The sequence below is a fragment of the Myotis nattereri genome, assembly GCF_964212035.1.
Source record: "Myotis nattereri genome assembly, chromosome: 6".
NCBI classification, from domain to species: domain Eukaryota; kingdom Metazoa; phylum Chordata; class Mammalia; order Chiroptera; family Vespertilionidae; genus Myotis; species Myotis nattereri.
Genome location: NC_138081.1, coordinates 75,548,254 through 75,564,936, shown reverse-complemented (window position 1 = coordinate 75,564,936; position 16,683 = coordinate 75,548,254). Strand labels below are relative to the sequence as shown.

The 16,683-nt window shown below is 36.1% G+C and overlaps 1 protein-coding gene across 1 annotated transcript in view; it reads left to right on the top strand.

The window, feature by feature from the left end:
• The window catches only part of PEX7 (peroxisomal biogenesis factor 7), a 66,752-nt gene extending 55,042 nt beyond the window's left edge, over nt 1-11,710 (top strand). Inside the window, exon 10 of the mRNA XM_081093947.1 lies at nt 11,247-11,710. Coding sequence (XP_080950073.1) covers nt 11,247-11,315 — 69 coding nt within the window. The 3' untranslated portion in view covers nt 11,316-11,710. The remainder of the gene's footprint in view (nt 1-11,246) is intronic.
• Nucleotides 11,711-16,683: the final 4,973 nt, after the last annotated feature.

Genomic DNA, 16,683 nt, shown 5'->3' with positions numbered 1-16,683 from the left:
TCTGAGCCTCTGGTACCACTGCCTCTGAGCTCCCATTCCTGAATCATCCACTCTCTACTCATTTCCTTCTCTAGACTATGGAGCATGGCTTCTAAAAACCAAACAAAAATGTTGAGTTGGCACGCTATGAACTACTTTTCCAAAACACTATATTAGGGCTCTTGATCCTACTCAACTTACCTTTAAAGTCTTTTTTATTTTCTAGTCTAGTGGTTCTCAACCTTCCTAATGCCGCGACCTTTTGATACAGTTCCTCATGTTGTGGTGACCCCCGATTTCATTGTTACAAATTGAACATAATTAAAGTATAGTGATTAATCACAAAAACAATATGTAATTATATATGTGTTTTCCGATGGTCTTAGGCGACCCCTGTGAAACATTTGACCCCCAAAGGGGTTGCGACCCACAGGTTGAGAACCGCTATATCTAGTCCATTCTCCACAGTATCTTTTCTCAACCTTCTATAGGGACATTACATTTGACTTACCTCCTACTTTACTATAAAAATAACCAAGGATGAATATGTTCTTCTATTTCTATTCTCTCAAAATATTTATGTTCTATCTCTATTTCCCCCCTTTCCAGTGGGTTCCTAATTTTCTCAATGGCTTCTTCATCCAGGTCTTTGTTTCCACAATTATTCACTGTTTTTTAGGTCTTCAGTGAATTTTTTCCTCTATTTTTTAAAGCTCATTTGATGCCACTCTCTTATCTCTCAACCAGTAAATTCTGTTTCTCTCCTATTATTACACATCTAGAACTTCCTCTTGAATTTTTGTTGTCTTACGTTATTAGATACTGCAACTTCCCCTTGAAACTGTCATTTAATTATATGCTAGTGATGCTTGGTCCATTAATCAAATTGCCTTTATTATATGATCTGAAGCGATGTCTTGCTTTTCTTGAAGTATTTCTAATTTGGTTAGTTGATTGTATGCTGAGGCCTGACCAGAGACCTGGGAAGTCATCGTAGTTTTGTCTTTCTGTACCCTCAAATTCATTGGACGTTAAGTTTATAAATTCTCTCTTAGCTGTACCTCTGAAATCTGGACCTTCGATAAGCATTTCTTTAGTACCTCTGCCATGGAGTGCTGCAGTAATCTCCTAATCGATCTCTAAGTTCTTTTCATCATTCCATTGATTTTTAATACTGCTTTAGGGGACAGCTTTTCGTAATGCAAATTTGATTTTGTTAGTCATTGACCTGAAATATATCAGTGGCCCCATTAAAGACATCAGGAACAAAATGAGAATTACTACTATCACCACTGTTAATCAATATGGTTCTAAAAATTATAACCAATTAGCAACAGAAGAAAATAAAATAGAATATAAGTATTTTTAAATGTAGGAAAATTTATGATTATTTGTACTTCATATGATTGTGACTTTAAATCTATTATCAATAAAAAGAGCCCACTGGTGTGGTTCAGTGGTTGAGCTTCCATCTATGAATCATGAGGTTGCTGGTTCAATTCCCGATCCGGGTAAGGCTCTATCCCCAGTAGGGTGTATGCAGGAAGGAGGCAGTCAATCGGTGATGTTTCTCTCTCATCGATGTTTCTATCTCTCTCTCCCTCTCTCTATAAAAATCAATAAAAAACATTAAAAAGGTAAAGAGTTCAATAAGCTTAGTAAAAATAAATATATAAAAATGGATACTGTGTAGATATTCATAATCATCAGTTAGAAAATAAAATGGGAAAAATTACCTTTACATGGCAACAACTGTGTGTGTGTGTGTGTGTGTGTGTGTGTGTGTGAGAGAGAGAGAGAGAGAGATACATAGAGGACTACAAATTTTAAAATGTGCAGGCACAGATAAAGAAAATTATATAACTTTACAAAGGGACCTTTAAGAAAGACCAGAATAAAAGAACAGATATATTATGTTCCTGCAATAAAATACATTTATTTCCTTATTGCTACCATTTTATAGGTCTTTCTCATCTAACACAAATATTACAAACTCATGGTAAGCCACTCCTGTGATGCTCTTTACCTACTGTGACCATTAACTATACTAGTTACATAAAAGTTTTAATTTATAAATAGAAAAAATTAAATTGTCATCTTCGTGTCATCTCAGAAACCTTAAAGAAACCCCATTACCTTCAGGGTAGAGTCTGAATTTTTAACTTGCTTTCAAGATTCAATATAATCTGTGTTGTTTTCTAATTGTATTTATCATCATTATATGTAATCCTTCTATTACATACCAATTATATATTTTTTAAAAATATATTTTATTGATTTTTTACAGAGAGGAAGGGAGAGAGATAGAGAGTTAGAAACATCGATGAGAGAGAAACATCGATCAGCTGCCTCCTGCACGCTCCCCACTGGGGAAGTGCCCGCAACCCAGGTACATGCCCTTGACCGGAATCGAACCTGGGACCCTTCAGTCCGCAGGCCGACGCTCTATCCACTGAGCCAAACCGGTTTCGGCCCAATTATATTTTATTATTTGTTGTTTTTGCCAGTTTTTCTTGCTCTCCCCAACTTTTGCCTATACAAAGTTTTTCTGCCTTTCAGAGTCAGAATAAGTTCTCTTTCTTCACTCCTTTCCTTTTTGCTTCAGTAAATATTTGAGTGTCCATTATGTGTCAGAAGATGCATAGTAGATTAATGCAAGTTACCTGATATAGATATGTATATATATATAATATACCCTCAAAAATGTATACACATTTTAACATCTAATAGCTCAGTTTTGAAAATGAAATGTGTTTTAATAAACATTGCCTTTATAATTATTCAAAGTGTGTATATATATTATATCTTATATATGTTATATATTTTATACATAAATAAAATAAGTATTGAATGAATGAGTGAATGAATAAATGAAAAGGATTTTAGTAGAATTAGTCAACTCTTTCCTTATTTTTACTTAAATGCCATACAGATTGACATAATAAACCATGTTCTTCTCTGTGGTTACTTCCTACTGTAAGCTAATTGAGTAAGTAAAACATGTTCTTACTTGAGCCTATGATGTAGTACAATGCGGCATAGTGACTGGGCTTCTTTTTCAAAATTTAAAGTTGACTGTTAATGATTTTGTTTTGTTTTTCATTCTCTCTATATCCTTCTGCCTATTTCTCTGGTTCATTTTTGCTAAAGAGGCCATATGTCATATAAATAATTATAGTAAATTAAACAAGTTTCCCAAGGGCAAAAGCAGTTGTCCACAAAATTGAGAGAATAGAATAGAATTATAGATAGGAAATGGAAAATTTGTCAATAAAGTAAATCTCTTAATGAGTCAGTAGGAATTCTTTGTTAGATTAATAGCCGTGTTAAATCATTTGAAATAAATTATGTGTTATCAGAGGCATGTGTAAACATTTTGATAAAATAGAGAGAATTGATAAAATTAATATAAATTTTGTAAGTTACACATGTATTTAAAATCTGGTGTTTTCATTATGTTTCCTCTTCCAAATTTTGCATTTATAGGACTATTGTTTTGAGGATGTTCTATAGCAAGTCTTATCTGATCCACCAATAATAAATTTTTGTTATAAACCATTTATTGACTGGATTTTTTTAATATTCTTGGGTCTACTGTAGAATCTAGTCTATTACTTTGTAAATAGGAAATACTGAAATATTTGTTTAATACAGTTGCTCTCAAGCATTCCATGTGATAATTTCATGATATATATGCTATAACTCTATTTAGAACTTACTAGGCTATTTTGATAGATAACAAATATTCAGTTTTCCAAGAATGCTTCATTGTATATTTTAAAGAAATTGACATATTAGGATAGTAGCAAAAAGTTAGTGTGCATGTTACGAAAATTTAGAAATATCTATTTTGCCATTAAAAGTGAAAATGAAATAACTAAAAATAGAACTTATATGAAATCTGGCCCTGTTCATTTAGTTATTTTTCACTACCTTAGAAGATAGCAGCTTTAAAAAATATTATGAAGATGAATTATATCTTTAAGGTTTTAATTCAGTAAAGAAATATAACATTTTGACAAATAATTTTTCCTATAATGTCAATAATTTTGATTCTGAGTTTTAATGAAAAGATTTGCATTTTGAACTCATATGAAAGGAAATTCATAGACCATAGGGATGAAATGTACTAGAGTGGGGGCTTGCCGGTTAAGAAATACATTTTCCACTGGCATCTCCTTGGGCAGAAGAGGTAGAGCCTGGAGCCTCCCACCCTGTGGTGCCCACATGCACACTCACCGTAAGGAAGTAGGTCAAACCAGATAGGTTTTGGCAGCCAGCCTTCAAGAAACGCTAGAAGGGAGTCAGACAGGAGTCAGAAAAAAGGCCTCTCTCAAAAGTTTAAGAATTTTATCAGAGGAGGTGTAATGCAGTTTAGTTGCCTTAAAGCTAGAACTTTTAGTTCTGCATTTATTCTTATTTATTTCACTTCCCAGAATACTTTCCCTCTCTCCTTTATGTCCCCACACCCCACACAGTAACAACAATAAGCACTCTCTGGCTAAGGTCTATCCTCCTTTGAGCCACAGTTTAGGTCAGATTTCCTCTTGAAAGTATGTACTTTCCTCACATTTGGATACACATCTACTGGACCCCATAATTCCCCAATCATCGTCCATATCACTCTACATCCTAGGTGTCTGTTTACTTATCCATCCTCTCCTGGACTCCAGATCTTGTTTACTGTAGTATCCTCAGCATACTTCTAACATAGAGGAGGTACTCAATAAGTATTTGTTGAATAAATGGATGAATATAAGTATGTATATATATATATGAATTATGTTTTTAAAGTAGTTTTGTAGTGCAAAGAAATACTTGAAAAACAGCTCCTGAGACATAAGCTCCCTGTGAAACCTCTCTAAATAATATTCATGACACTCAGATATTCCATATATCCCTCAAATCCCATGTTGCCTTTACCCAGATATTGGACCTCACACCTGGCTTGATGCTCTTTACCATGTGTGAGGTTCTACTCAACAAAATCTTTGGAGGAGGGAAACCAATGTTCATACATGGCTCCATTGATTCATTCATTCAACAAGCATCTACTAAAAGTACTATATACAAATCATAACAAATACAGATTTGATGAAGATATATAATCACTGACTCTAAAAAAAAGTCCTATTCAGGTTTAGTTGTACAGAAGTGTTTACATCCATATGTGAATATTGTTAGAAGACAGAAACTATATTACCCAGCATGCTTTCATTTTCTCCTTTGTTTTCATACAGCATAGAGCCTAATTTATTATACAAATATTATAATATGCTCAGCTCTGTAATATGCTTTTGCTCTCTTTAGAACAGATTTTTTTTTAAATCTATATTTATTTTATTTGGTCTGTGGGTTAATCTATAGACCATGTCAGTCCATTTAGAACTGAACAAGGTTCAAATCTTAAATAAAATAAAAATATTTTTATTAACCATAATTTAAATTATTAATATAATTTTCTCATGTGTTTAAGGAGAAAGTCTGCCATATGAAGAATGATTTTGTATATTTTGTAAAACCACTCTTGGCAATGAATGATTTTTTTTTTAAATATATTTTATTGATTTTTCACAGAGAGGAAGGGAGAGAGATAGAGAGTTAGAAACATCGATGAGAGAGAAACATTGATCAGCTGCCTCCTGCACATCCCCCACTGGGGATACGCCCGCAACCCAGGTACATGCCCCTGACCGAAATCGAACCCGGAACCCTTCAGTCCGCAGGCTGACGCTCTATCCACTGAGCCAAACCGGTCTTGGCAATGAATGATTTTTGTGATGGAAGAATAGTATATATTTCTTTTATAGTCAAGTGCTAGAAAAAACTTCATTTCCCTGATGAAGCAGTAAATTAGGGTATTTGCATATCTTATATTATTGTTTGACGTTTTTACCTTTGCTGCCAGGAGGTGTAGAGCTCAATTTCATGTCTAATTTTAGCCATTATTCTTAGTCTCTTTTTCCAGTTTAATTATCTGCCCCATCTCTACATTTCATGTTTGTTCTTTTAATGAAATGGCTTTTCTTTTACTGTGCTATCTCCTATGAGAAACAAGTGTTATTGTATTCCATGGGAATAATTGTTACCCTGTTGAGGCAAAATATCCCTGCATGTGGCCATGCTAAAGGATAATTTTCAAAATGGCAATCCTGACTCATACAAGTATAAATGTGAACACATATCAAAGATTTTATGTAATTTATGAAAGACTTTACAACTAGCTCAAAGGAACAGATAGGTAGGATATTTCAGTGACTACATATAGGTAGTCACTGAATGCTGAAATAAATGTAGTAAGAGGTACAAAACTGTTCAATATCCATACGGCAATAAAATGTCATGTTTGGAATCATCTCTTGGGGAGCAAGAAAAACATCAACTACATCTTCATAGGACATTCCTTTGCAACTTTAATGGATGAGAATCATTTGATTACTATCAGTTTTCTATAGCTTTCAGAGTTGTAAAATAATCCAGTCAAAGACAGAGAAAGGCATAGACCCCTATAGAATCAGGTAACCCTGTGGGGCCCTAGCACAATGCCAGCATTCCACTGAAAGAACACCTCGCAATCTTTTCTGCTGATTGATTACAATCTTTTACAGTTTTTCCTGACAGCAAGGTAATGGGCAGAGAAGTGAGTCCTCCTGTAGGAGACTGAAATGAGAAAGAGGATCTTCGGGAGATGAGAAAGGGGATACCCCATTATCGCTGTCCTGAGTCTGGCCTTGAAGGAGTCTTCATGGCCAGGAGTGCATTGCCAGGGATGGGAAGGAAAGGTGGCTTTTGTCTTGAAGAAGCAGGATGGGAGCTAAGCAAGATTCCTTTCTTCGTTTGACAAGCTAATGAATGAGTGGATCTCATGCTGCAAAGCAGATTATTTATTTCCATGTTATTCACTTTATTTATTATTCATTCATTCATTCATTCATTCATTCATTCATTTATGTTAACCTTTAATAAAGGTTAGCAAAATCTTTTTTAAATGTCTTTCAGGCTAGTCTCATGAATAGAAAGGGACATGAAGAAGAAGCCCTGTGTTTAGTCTCAGTCATAAAATGAAGTGGGAAGCAGTGCCTCCAGAGGCCATTTGGTTGATGATAATTAATGAGAGCCCTCCTACTCCTGGGGATCACAAGGTCATCTTTTCTTACCATATGGTTTCTACAGCGCCTACCTTGGAGAAGCTGGAGACTCTTTGTTAGTTTAGTAAAGTGCTTTTATTCTTACCTTATTGTTATTTTTATTGTAAGCTTTTAAAAACGTTTAAAATTTGATGGAGTATAATTAATTAATTGAGAAATATTATTTGCATTCATTTTAATGACTCTATTCACAGTTCAGTTTTAGGTGTTTCTTGTATTACCAGTTAATATAAGTGTAGAGTTATGTACACTTACTGACTGAGTGGCCTTGATATTTGTTAGTTATAAGTTCTGAGTAAATAAGAAGCTGGACTGAAGAGTGCTAAATAAAAATTCAGAAACATAATTTTATGAATATTTTATATTAGAAACCTAAGTCTTTCTTCTCTGGTTCTCTTCTCCATAATAGTTGACACTTAATATATAGAGAGGCCTGGCACTTGAAAAAATAAACATATATGAAATAGGGGTAAATTATATAATGATCTTTGTGGTCCATAGCATAAAAACTTAAAACTTCAGGATATAATCCTAACTGCAGGATTAGGCAAATAATGAATGTTAGCTTGCCTTTTATGAGGCACTATTTTAGAAGACAGATTCAACAAATGTAGGTTCTGTTTCCAGCTCTGTTACTCTAGTGTGACCATGAGAAAAAAATTAATCTGTGAGGTCTTAACCTATAAAATACATTCTGTGAGATAGTATCTATTGAGACATTGTTATGTTATAGGAAGACATAGTCCATGTTATGTTATAGGAAGACACAAGCCATTTTTCTTAAAGAGCTGAGACACGCGTGCGGTAAATAAGTACAACTGAGTATATAACTACTAGGAAGTCTTTTGCCCATTTCTAATAGGGTTGTCTTTGGATTATTGAGTTATAGTAGTTCATCATATTGTCTAGATATAAGTTCTTTGTCAGATGTGCGTTTTGTGAATATTTTCTACCACTCGGTGGCTTACCTATTCATTTTCTGAATATTATCTTTTGATGAGCGAAAGATTTACTTTTTTTTATTGTCTTTACAGGAGTTTAATGTTAAATTACATTTTTTATTATTGATTAAGTTATTACATATGTGTCCTTATCCCCACATTACCCCTCATCCCCCCCACTCATGCCCTCACCGCCCTGTTGTCTGTGTCCATTGGTTAGGCCTATATGCTAGCATATAAGTCCTTTGGTTGATCTCTCTCCCTTACCCCCACCCTCCCCTACCTTCCCTCTGAGGTTTGACGGTCTGATTGATGCTTCTCTGTCTCTGGATCTGTTTTTGTTCATCAATTTATGTTGTTCATTGTATTCCACAAATGAGTGAGATCATGTGATATTTATCTTTCTCTGACTGGCTTATTTCACTTAGCATAATGCTCTCCAGTTTCATTCATGCTGTTGCAAATAGTAAGAAGTCTTCCTTTTTTACCGCCACGTAGTAGTCCATTGTGTAGATGTACCACAGTTTTTTAATCCACTCATCTATTGATGGGCACTTAGACTGTTTCCAAATCTTAGCTATGGTGAATTATGCTGCTATGAACATAGGTGTGCATATATCCTTCCTAATTGGTGTTTCTAGTTTCTTGGGAAATATTCCTAGAAGTGGGATCACTAGGTCAAATGGGAGTTCCATTTTTAGTTTTTTGAGGAAACTCCATAATGTTCTCCACAGTGCCTGCACCAGTCTGCATTCCCACCAGCAGTGCAGAAGGGTTCCTTTTTCTCCACATCCTCTCCAGCACTTGTCATTTGTTGATTTGTTGATGATAGCCATTCTGACAGGTGTGAGATGGTACCGCATTGTTGTTTTGATTTGCATTTCTCGGATGATTAGTGACTTTGAACATGTTTTCATATGTCTTTTGGCCTTTCTTCTGTCTTCTTTCAAAAAGTATCTATTTAGGTCCTTTGCCCATTTTTTGATTGGGTTGTTTTATCTTCCTTTTGTTAAGTTGTATGAGTTCCCTGTAAATGTTGGAGATTAAACCCTTTTCAGTTATAACATTTGCAAATATGTTCTCTCATGCAGTGGGCTTTCTTGTTGTTTTGTTGGTGGTTTCCTTTGCTGTGAAAGATTTACTTTTGATTGAATCTAAGTTATCAAAATTTTTGGTTATAGCTTTCTGTATCCTGTCTAAGAAAACTTAACATACTTTCAGATTGAGAATATATTCTATGTTTTCTTCTATAAGCTTTGCACCTTTATTTTCTATATTTAGGGCTATGGTCCATCCACCTCAAATTAATTTTTATTTATGGTGTAAAGTTGGAGTTGAGGTTCATTTTTTTTCCATATGGATCTCCAATTCTAGCACCATTTGTTTAATTGGTACATTTTGGTACATTTATTGAAAAGCAGTTGGCCAAGTGTAGGGTTTATTCCTGAATTCTGTTGTATTCCTTTGATCTACTTATATATCCTTATATCAATGTTGCACTGTCTTGATTACTGTAGTAAGTCTTGAGATAGGTAGTATAAGTACAACTTTCTTGTTATTTTTCAAGATTCTTCAGGCTATTCTAAGTCCTCTGCATTTCTACATAACTTTAAAAATCACCTTGTTCATTTTTATTAAAAAGGCTGCTAGGATTGTACCTGAAACTGTGGAAGACAGTATGGAGTTTCCTCAAAAACCTAAAAATGGAACTCCCATTTGACCCTGTGATCCCACTTCTAGGAATATATCCCAAGAAACCAGAAACACCAGTCAGAAAGGATATGTGCACCCATATGTTCATAGCAGCACAATTCACCATAGCTAAGATCTGGAAACAGCCTAAGTGCCCATCAGTAGATGAGTGGATTAGAAAACTGTGGTACATCTACACGATGGAATACTATGCTGCTGTAAAAAAGAAGGAACTCTTACCATTTGCAACGGCATGGATGGAACTGGAGAACATTATGCTAAGTGAAATAAGCCAGTCAATGAAGGAAAAATACCACATGATCTCACTCATTCATGGATAATAAAGACCATTATAAACTTATGAACAATAATAGATACAGAGGCAGAGCTGCCTCGAACTGATTGTCAAACTGCAGCAGAAAGGCCAGGGAGGGTTGGGGGGGCAGAAGGGAGGGGGATAAGAGATCAACCAAAGGACTTGTATGCATGCATATAAGCATAACCAATGGACATAAGACACTGTGGGGTAGAGAAGGCCAGGGGATTGTCAAGGGCGGGGGGAAAAAAAAGCCTGCTAGGATTATGAATTATAAATTACTTTGGGGGAGAATTAAGTTCTTAACAATATTGAACCCATGAATATGGTGTGTGTGTGTGTGCGTGTGTGTTTGTGTGTATTTCCCCATTTATTTAGGCCTTTTAAAATTTCAGCAATGTTTTAGTTTTTAGTGTGGAGAATTTGCATGTCTTTTGTTAAATGTGTTATTAAGTATTTTGTTATTTGGTGCTATTTTACATAGATTTTTAAATTTATTTTTAACTTTTTTTCTGCTAGTATATAGAAATAAAATTGATTTTATATATTAATCTTATACCCTGAGACATTATTACATTCACCAAGTTTTTAACACACAGTTCCTGGGTACCATGGACTGTCTTCCCTTCATGTTTTAATATGGCTTTTTAGACTTGAATGTCCTTATGTCTCAGGTCTGCCCCAAAAGAGGGCCAGTGTGAATGCCCAGGCATTTGTGAAGTCTTCTGACTTCACAGTTGGATTCAAATAGTTCCTCCTAGGAAAATCTCCATTAGAGCATTTATCACTTTCAGTCTTGAACGAGCTATTCTTTGAAGTCCAGGGCTGTGCTTTATCTCCATTCCATTCCCACAATACCTAGCACAGTGCCTTTGTTCACAGTTGAAGAGTAAATCTTTCCAACATTTATCTCAGGAGGTATAGGGAATTATGCAGCTCTGGGTGGGGGAGGGGGAAATCCTTATAGGCAACTTTAGTCCATTGGAAACAATCCCTGAGTGTGTCTTAGAAAGGTAAAATAGGCCTTTGATCGAAAAGATACTGCGTGTTCTTGCTATTTAAAGATATGTTTACTTGTGGATGATCTGCTACTCTCTAAATGACTTAGGCTTTTGCTGTCAGTTTTGAATTTCTGTAAATTATGTTTCCTCTTACTTTCTTGTTTTCTAGGTGGCTGACTGTGCTTGGGATGAAACGATAAAGATATACGATCCTATTTGCCTTACTGTGCCTGCTTGAGACACACTACTCTGGTCAGAAACAAAGAACATTGGCTGAAGAACTACTTACCAGGAAATAAATTAACTATTGATAACATAGTCATTATGCTTTTATATGCTATTCAGATTTCAAATGTTAAAAACTTACCCTGAATCAGTTTAGAGGCAGCTGATACAGACTTTGGCTCACCCTTTAAGCCTGACACATAAGCCATATTTCTTAAAATTCTAAGGAATAATTGATGTTATGGTATATCTTACAGTATCTGTTGAAATGTAAACTCTGTGTTATAAAATGGATGAAAATTTGATTGATATAGGTTATATAGGTAGGGATATATTTTATTTTTAATTTGTCATTTTTGATGTGAAATATAATCACTGCTGTTGATAAAAATAAATTGCATCTCTTGATCACTTATCATTTTATGACATTCCCAACAAGATTGCCTTTTCTAATATAGTGTACATATGAATGCAATGCTATATGTAAGTAGCTATATCTTCGCTTTAGTAGCAGAGCTCTAATACAGATTTAATTTTTTTAGCAGTTATTTATTGTGCATCTACCATGTGCTTGACAAATAGACCGAATGGTTCTCTCAAGGACTGTTTCCATGCTTTAAGAATATGGAATGCTGTGAACTGAGCTTTTCTTTTTTTACAGTTCTGCAAATCTTTTTAGATATTGTATCCGTGATCCTATATTTCTCTTTCTACTTCTCTACTATCAGATATTTAAAAAAGAAGAAAAAGAAAACTTGTCACTGGGCAAGAAGTCTTAGATCCTACTATGGTTTCAAGCAATTACCCTGGAAACAAACCCTAAATAATGCTATAAACCTTCCTCACTACCTCCCTAGGTGTCCTTGAAAAATCTCTAAGTGTTGATGACCTGTAAAAAAAAAGTAGGTTAAAAGGGAAAAAGTAGTAAAACAAACAACTTTGCATAACACTTATATTTTTATATAAAATTTAAAATGTGTTATAAATGGCAAAAATTGTCATTAAGTTTTTAACAAGCTTTTAGAATTTTTAAAGAGCAAAATACAGTTGTAGTAATCAGAATAAATTAAAATATATGTATATTGTCTAATTTACATATCTTTCTTTACTTATTCCAGAAAAAAGTTAACACAGCTTACAAAGTAAAGGAAAAAATGAGATAATATCAAAAATAGAACAAAAGGAGACGAAGTAGAGCCAGGAGTAGGGCTTGAAAATGTATGTCTCAGAGTCCTAGAAAGTTGCAACTGGCAGCATAAATGGGAAGCCTGGTCAAGTACACAGTTCAGTACCCAAGGCCTGAGGGCAAGAACTTTGTCCTAGTCCTGGGGCTTGGCCTAGCATCATGCCTAGCACATAGACGATGCTCAATATCCGTTAAAGGAATGAAAGGACTCGGGGAAAGTACAGCTCTTTTTCGTGCTGAGACAAATCAATACTAATTGTTTTCGAGAAGCCCCATAAAGAGGACACTGCTTAACATGGATATATGGTAAGGAACGAGGAGCGCAAACATCCTTAGAGCTGTCACGACGATGAGATTCATAGAGCTGTTTCTTGTTGCTTCCTCTACAGGAACTAATGGCATCACACCAAGTGCCGTTCAATAAAAGCAGGTTCACTGTGGGTGTTCTCTGTGTCAGCAGAATTTATAATAGACCTGTACAAATGCTTAACCCAGATCATACTTATAATTAATTGAAATTACTTATTTTCCTTATACAAGAGACTTTTATTAAAATAATCTACCGTGTATCTTTTGAGACAAATATTTGTGATTTAGAAACTAACATCTTTCTAAATATTTATTATTCCCCTCTATATTAGGAATGTTAGAGATGTTTAGGATACTAACTTCATTAATACTTAACTCAGGTGCTTGGAGACTCTCCATATAAACGAGTGTGAGTGAACATTGCCCAGTGGATTCCCTAGAGATGGGATTGGAAAAACTAGATTGGAAAACTAGAAGGAAAGGAGCTTGGATTCTCTCTGAAAAGAGAATGGGCAAGATTTTTGAATTCTTGGTAGTCCACAAGCCAAGCAGCCTCTGAATTTTAAGAGGACAAGAGTCATTCCCTCCAGGCTGGGAAAAGGCATTTGTTTTCTGGCTACTGAGCTCTTAGCTTTCACCCTGTGTGCCTCCCCAAGCTGCTCCTGCACCTGCAGTGACAGCACAGCACCACAGAGTGAGTCAGGGAAAGGGAACACGGGTCCCTGAGCATTTCTGTGATCTGGGCACTACGTGAGATGCCTTCTGTATGGTACCCCTTTTCATCTTCATAACATCCCTGCAAGGAAGCCCTGCCAGTTTTCCAGACAAGGAAATGATGGCTCTCGGGGGTCATAATACCCAGGAAGTGTGGAGCTGGAATTTGAAATCTGCTATAACTGGATCCAAACCTATGGTTCTGCCTCATGGCCTCCTTTTCCCCAGAATAGCAGAAGTCGGCCCACTGAGAAGCAGTAAAGATGTGGACCTCTGGTGACTCTATCCTGATCATTCCTGAGAGAACTGACAAAGTTGAATTTCAAGACTAAAGAGCTAAGAAGCTGACCCTGGGTCTGGAATGACTCCCAAGGTCTGTCACCTGCTTTGGCATTTTTAAACTGCCTAACAGCTATGACTTGGCTCTTCCAAAAATGAACTCATTCATTTCTTACTTAACAGGCCTCTTTTTGAATGAAATAATCTACGTAAATGTTTTTTACTTCCATATGTTACTGGGTACTTCCAAATCTATATCTCCTGCCTTCCCCACCTGGGCCTCCCACAACCTTTGCACTCATGTTCTTCCAACCAAACTCATCTTGTTCTCTGAACCAGCTTTTCCTGCACATTTCTTCTTTTGCTTTTGCCAACACTGTCCGCCTGGGTGCTCAAGCTAAAGACCTAAATACCATCTTTGTTCCTTCGCTTTTTCCCATTTCTCCACTTCAAGACACATCAAATAGGTCACTAAGTCCTGTCCCTTTAGCCCCCTAAGTACTTCTCCATTCTGTCTCTTCCCCACCATTCAACCACCACTGCCCCAGTCCAGGCCATTGTTAGCTCTTCTCTAAGCGATCGAAGCAGTTTCCTAAGTGATGCATCTGTTTCTCGGTCTGTCCCCTCAGAGCCATCCTCTTCAACAGAGCTGCCAGAGACTGATCTAAAAGGCAATCTGATTGCCCAAATTTCAGTGTCAAACTGTTCTCTGCTTACCGGATTGCCTACAAGAAAAAGTTCAAGCTCACTAAGCAGACAGTTAAGGTCCTTCAGGGCCAGCCCCTGCCCCTCTGCAGCATTGCTTCTCTCCACATTGTCACACACTTTGTGCTTCAGCAACTCCAGCATGCTCACAAACTCCTCATGTAAATATGCAGGTTTTCATTTCTCTCTTTGCTCAAGGCAGTCCATGTGCTTGAACTGTCTTGTTCTTGGCTTGGCAAATTCTTAGCCATTATTTGAAAGTCATGTGAAATGACTAAAGAAAAAGATTGACAACATACAAAATATTCCAAAAAACTAAAATATTTAATACATCATTAGCAAAGCTTAAAGACAGGAGACATATTGGAAGGATATAGTTGCGGTATATCTAATGGGTATGTAGAATTGATAAAGCACTCTTCACAGTCACTAAGAAGTTTGTCCACTTTTGTCAACAAATGATTCACAGATGTAGAAATGATAATGTCTAATACACTTCAAAAAGATATTCAGACTTTTTCTTACTGCTGACAAAGAAATGCAAATTAAAATCCCATTTTATCAGTTTGGCAAATGTAAAATATTGATAATATTCAATAGTGGTTAAAGTAAAAGTACTGTCATATACTTATTTGCAAGGCAATGTGATATATAAATTACCAGTTGACCCAACAGTTCCATTTTTAGGATTCCCTGCCTCTGCTGCCCTCCCTTCCTCCTCTCATTCCCCACCCTACCCCTACAAATAATTACAGAAGTACTTAAGTACAAATTTCCAAAGATATTCACTACACCTTTGTTTGGTAAAACCTAGATCCCTGTCTACAGAAGAAAGGTTATACTATAGAGTAGTCATTTAAAAGAATAAGGTAGAACTATGTGGCCTGACATGGAAAATACATTCCTATTGATATGTATATAGTTACCTATTTCTGTGTAACAAATCATTCCAAAATTTAGCCCCTTAAACATTTCTTTATCTTACAGTTTCTATTGGTCGGGAATCCAGTAGTGGCTTAGCCGAGTTGTTCTGGCTAAGGTTTTCTCATGACATTGCAGATAAGCTGTCACCTGGGTCTACAGACATCTGAAGTTCAACTGGGGCTAAAGGATCAGCTTCCAGAGTCACTCACATGGTCATCAGCAGGCCTCAAAAACTTACCCTGTGGGACCCCCCATTGGCTGAGTGTTCCTGCAACATGGCATCTGGCTTCTCCCAGAATGAGTGATACAACAACAACAAAAAGTCCATGATGGATGCCTCAGTTCTTTATAACCTAATCTCAAGAGTGACACCATCACTTCTGCTGTATTCTGTTGGTTACACAGACCAACCCTGGTACCGTGTGCAAGGGGTTAACCAAGGATGTGAATAACAGGAAGCAGGAGATCTTTGGGGATTATCTTGGAGGCTGGTTACCACACTCTGCTTTTAAAAAATAGCAAATTATACGCAAATATGTATTGTACTTCAATTTTATTTTTAAAGGGGATTTATGTATGTATAAATATATATATATACAAGAAAAAATTGAATGGCTCATACCAAACTCATAACATTAGCCAGCTCTGTGTAGTGGGGTTGGTATGGGGTTGGGGGTGGGGAATATTGAAAATAGCATGTTCATAAAAAAAAGAAAAGAGCATGTTCACTTATCTATGAATTTTGTTTTCCTTTAATACGCTATAAAGAGCACGTGTTATTTTCTTACTAAAAAGAATGAAATAAGACCCTATTTCCCTCTGCAGGGAGCCTTACTGACACCCTGTGAAGCTGATTGTATTGCCCTCCTCAGTGCTCCTGTTTCTGCCACGAGACCCCACTGTGGCATGAGCCTCTTCGTGCTGCCTCACCTCTACCTGTGAATCTTCAGGACTAGGATGAGTGCTCAGCTTTGAATCCTCTGTAGCTAACACTGCATAGCACAACATACTTGCTCTGTATGTTTGTTGAATGAGTGCATGTCATGCCTCCGATATTTATTGAGTAGCTCCAAAGATAATAGAGCTCGAATCTAGATCCTTGCTACCTTGATAGCTTTTTGACCTTCAGATCCCCATTCTTGTTCAATTATCTTGCTACATACAGTATTCTTATTTCATTTTTTCTTTGGGATCCTATCTAGTAACTGGTGTGGGAGATGGTGTTAACTTTTTAAAATGAGAGCCCTAATGGAAAAGAATTATA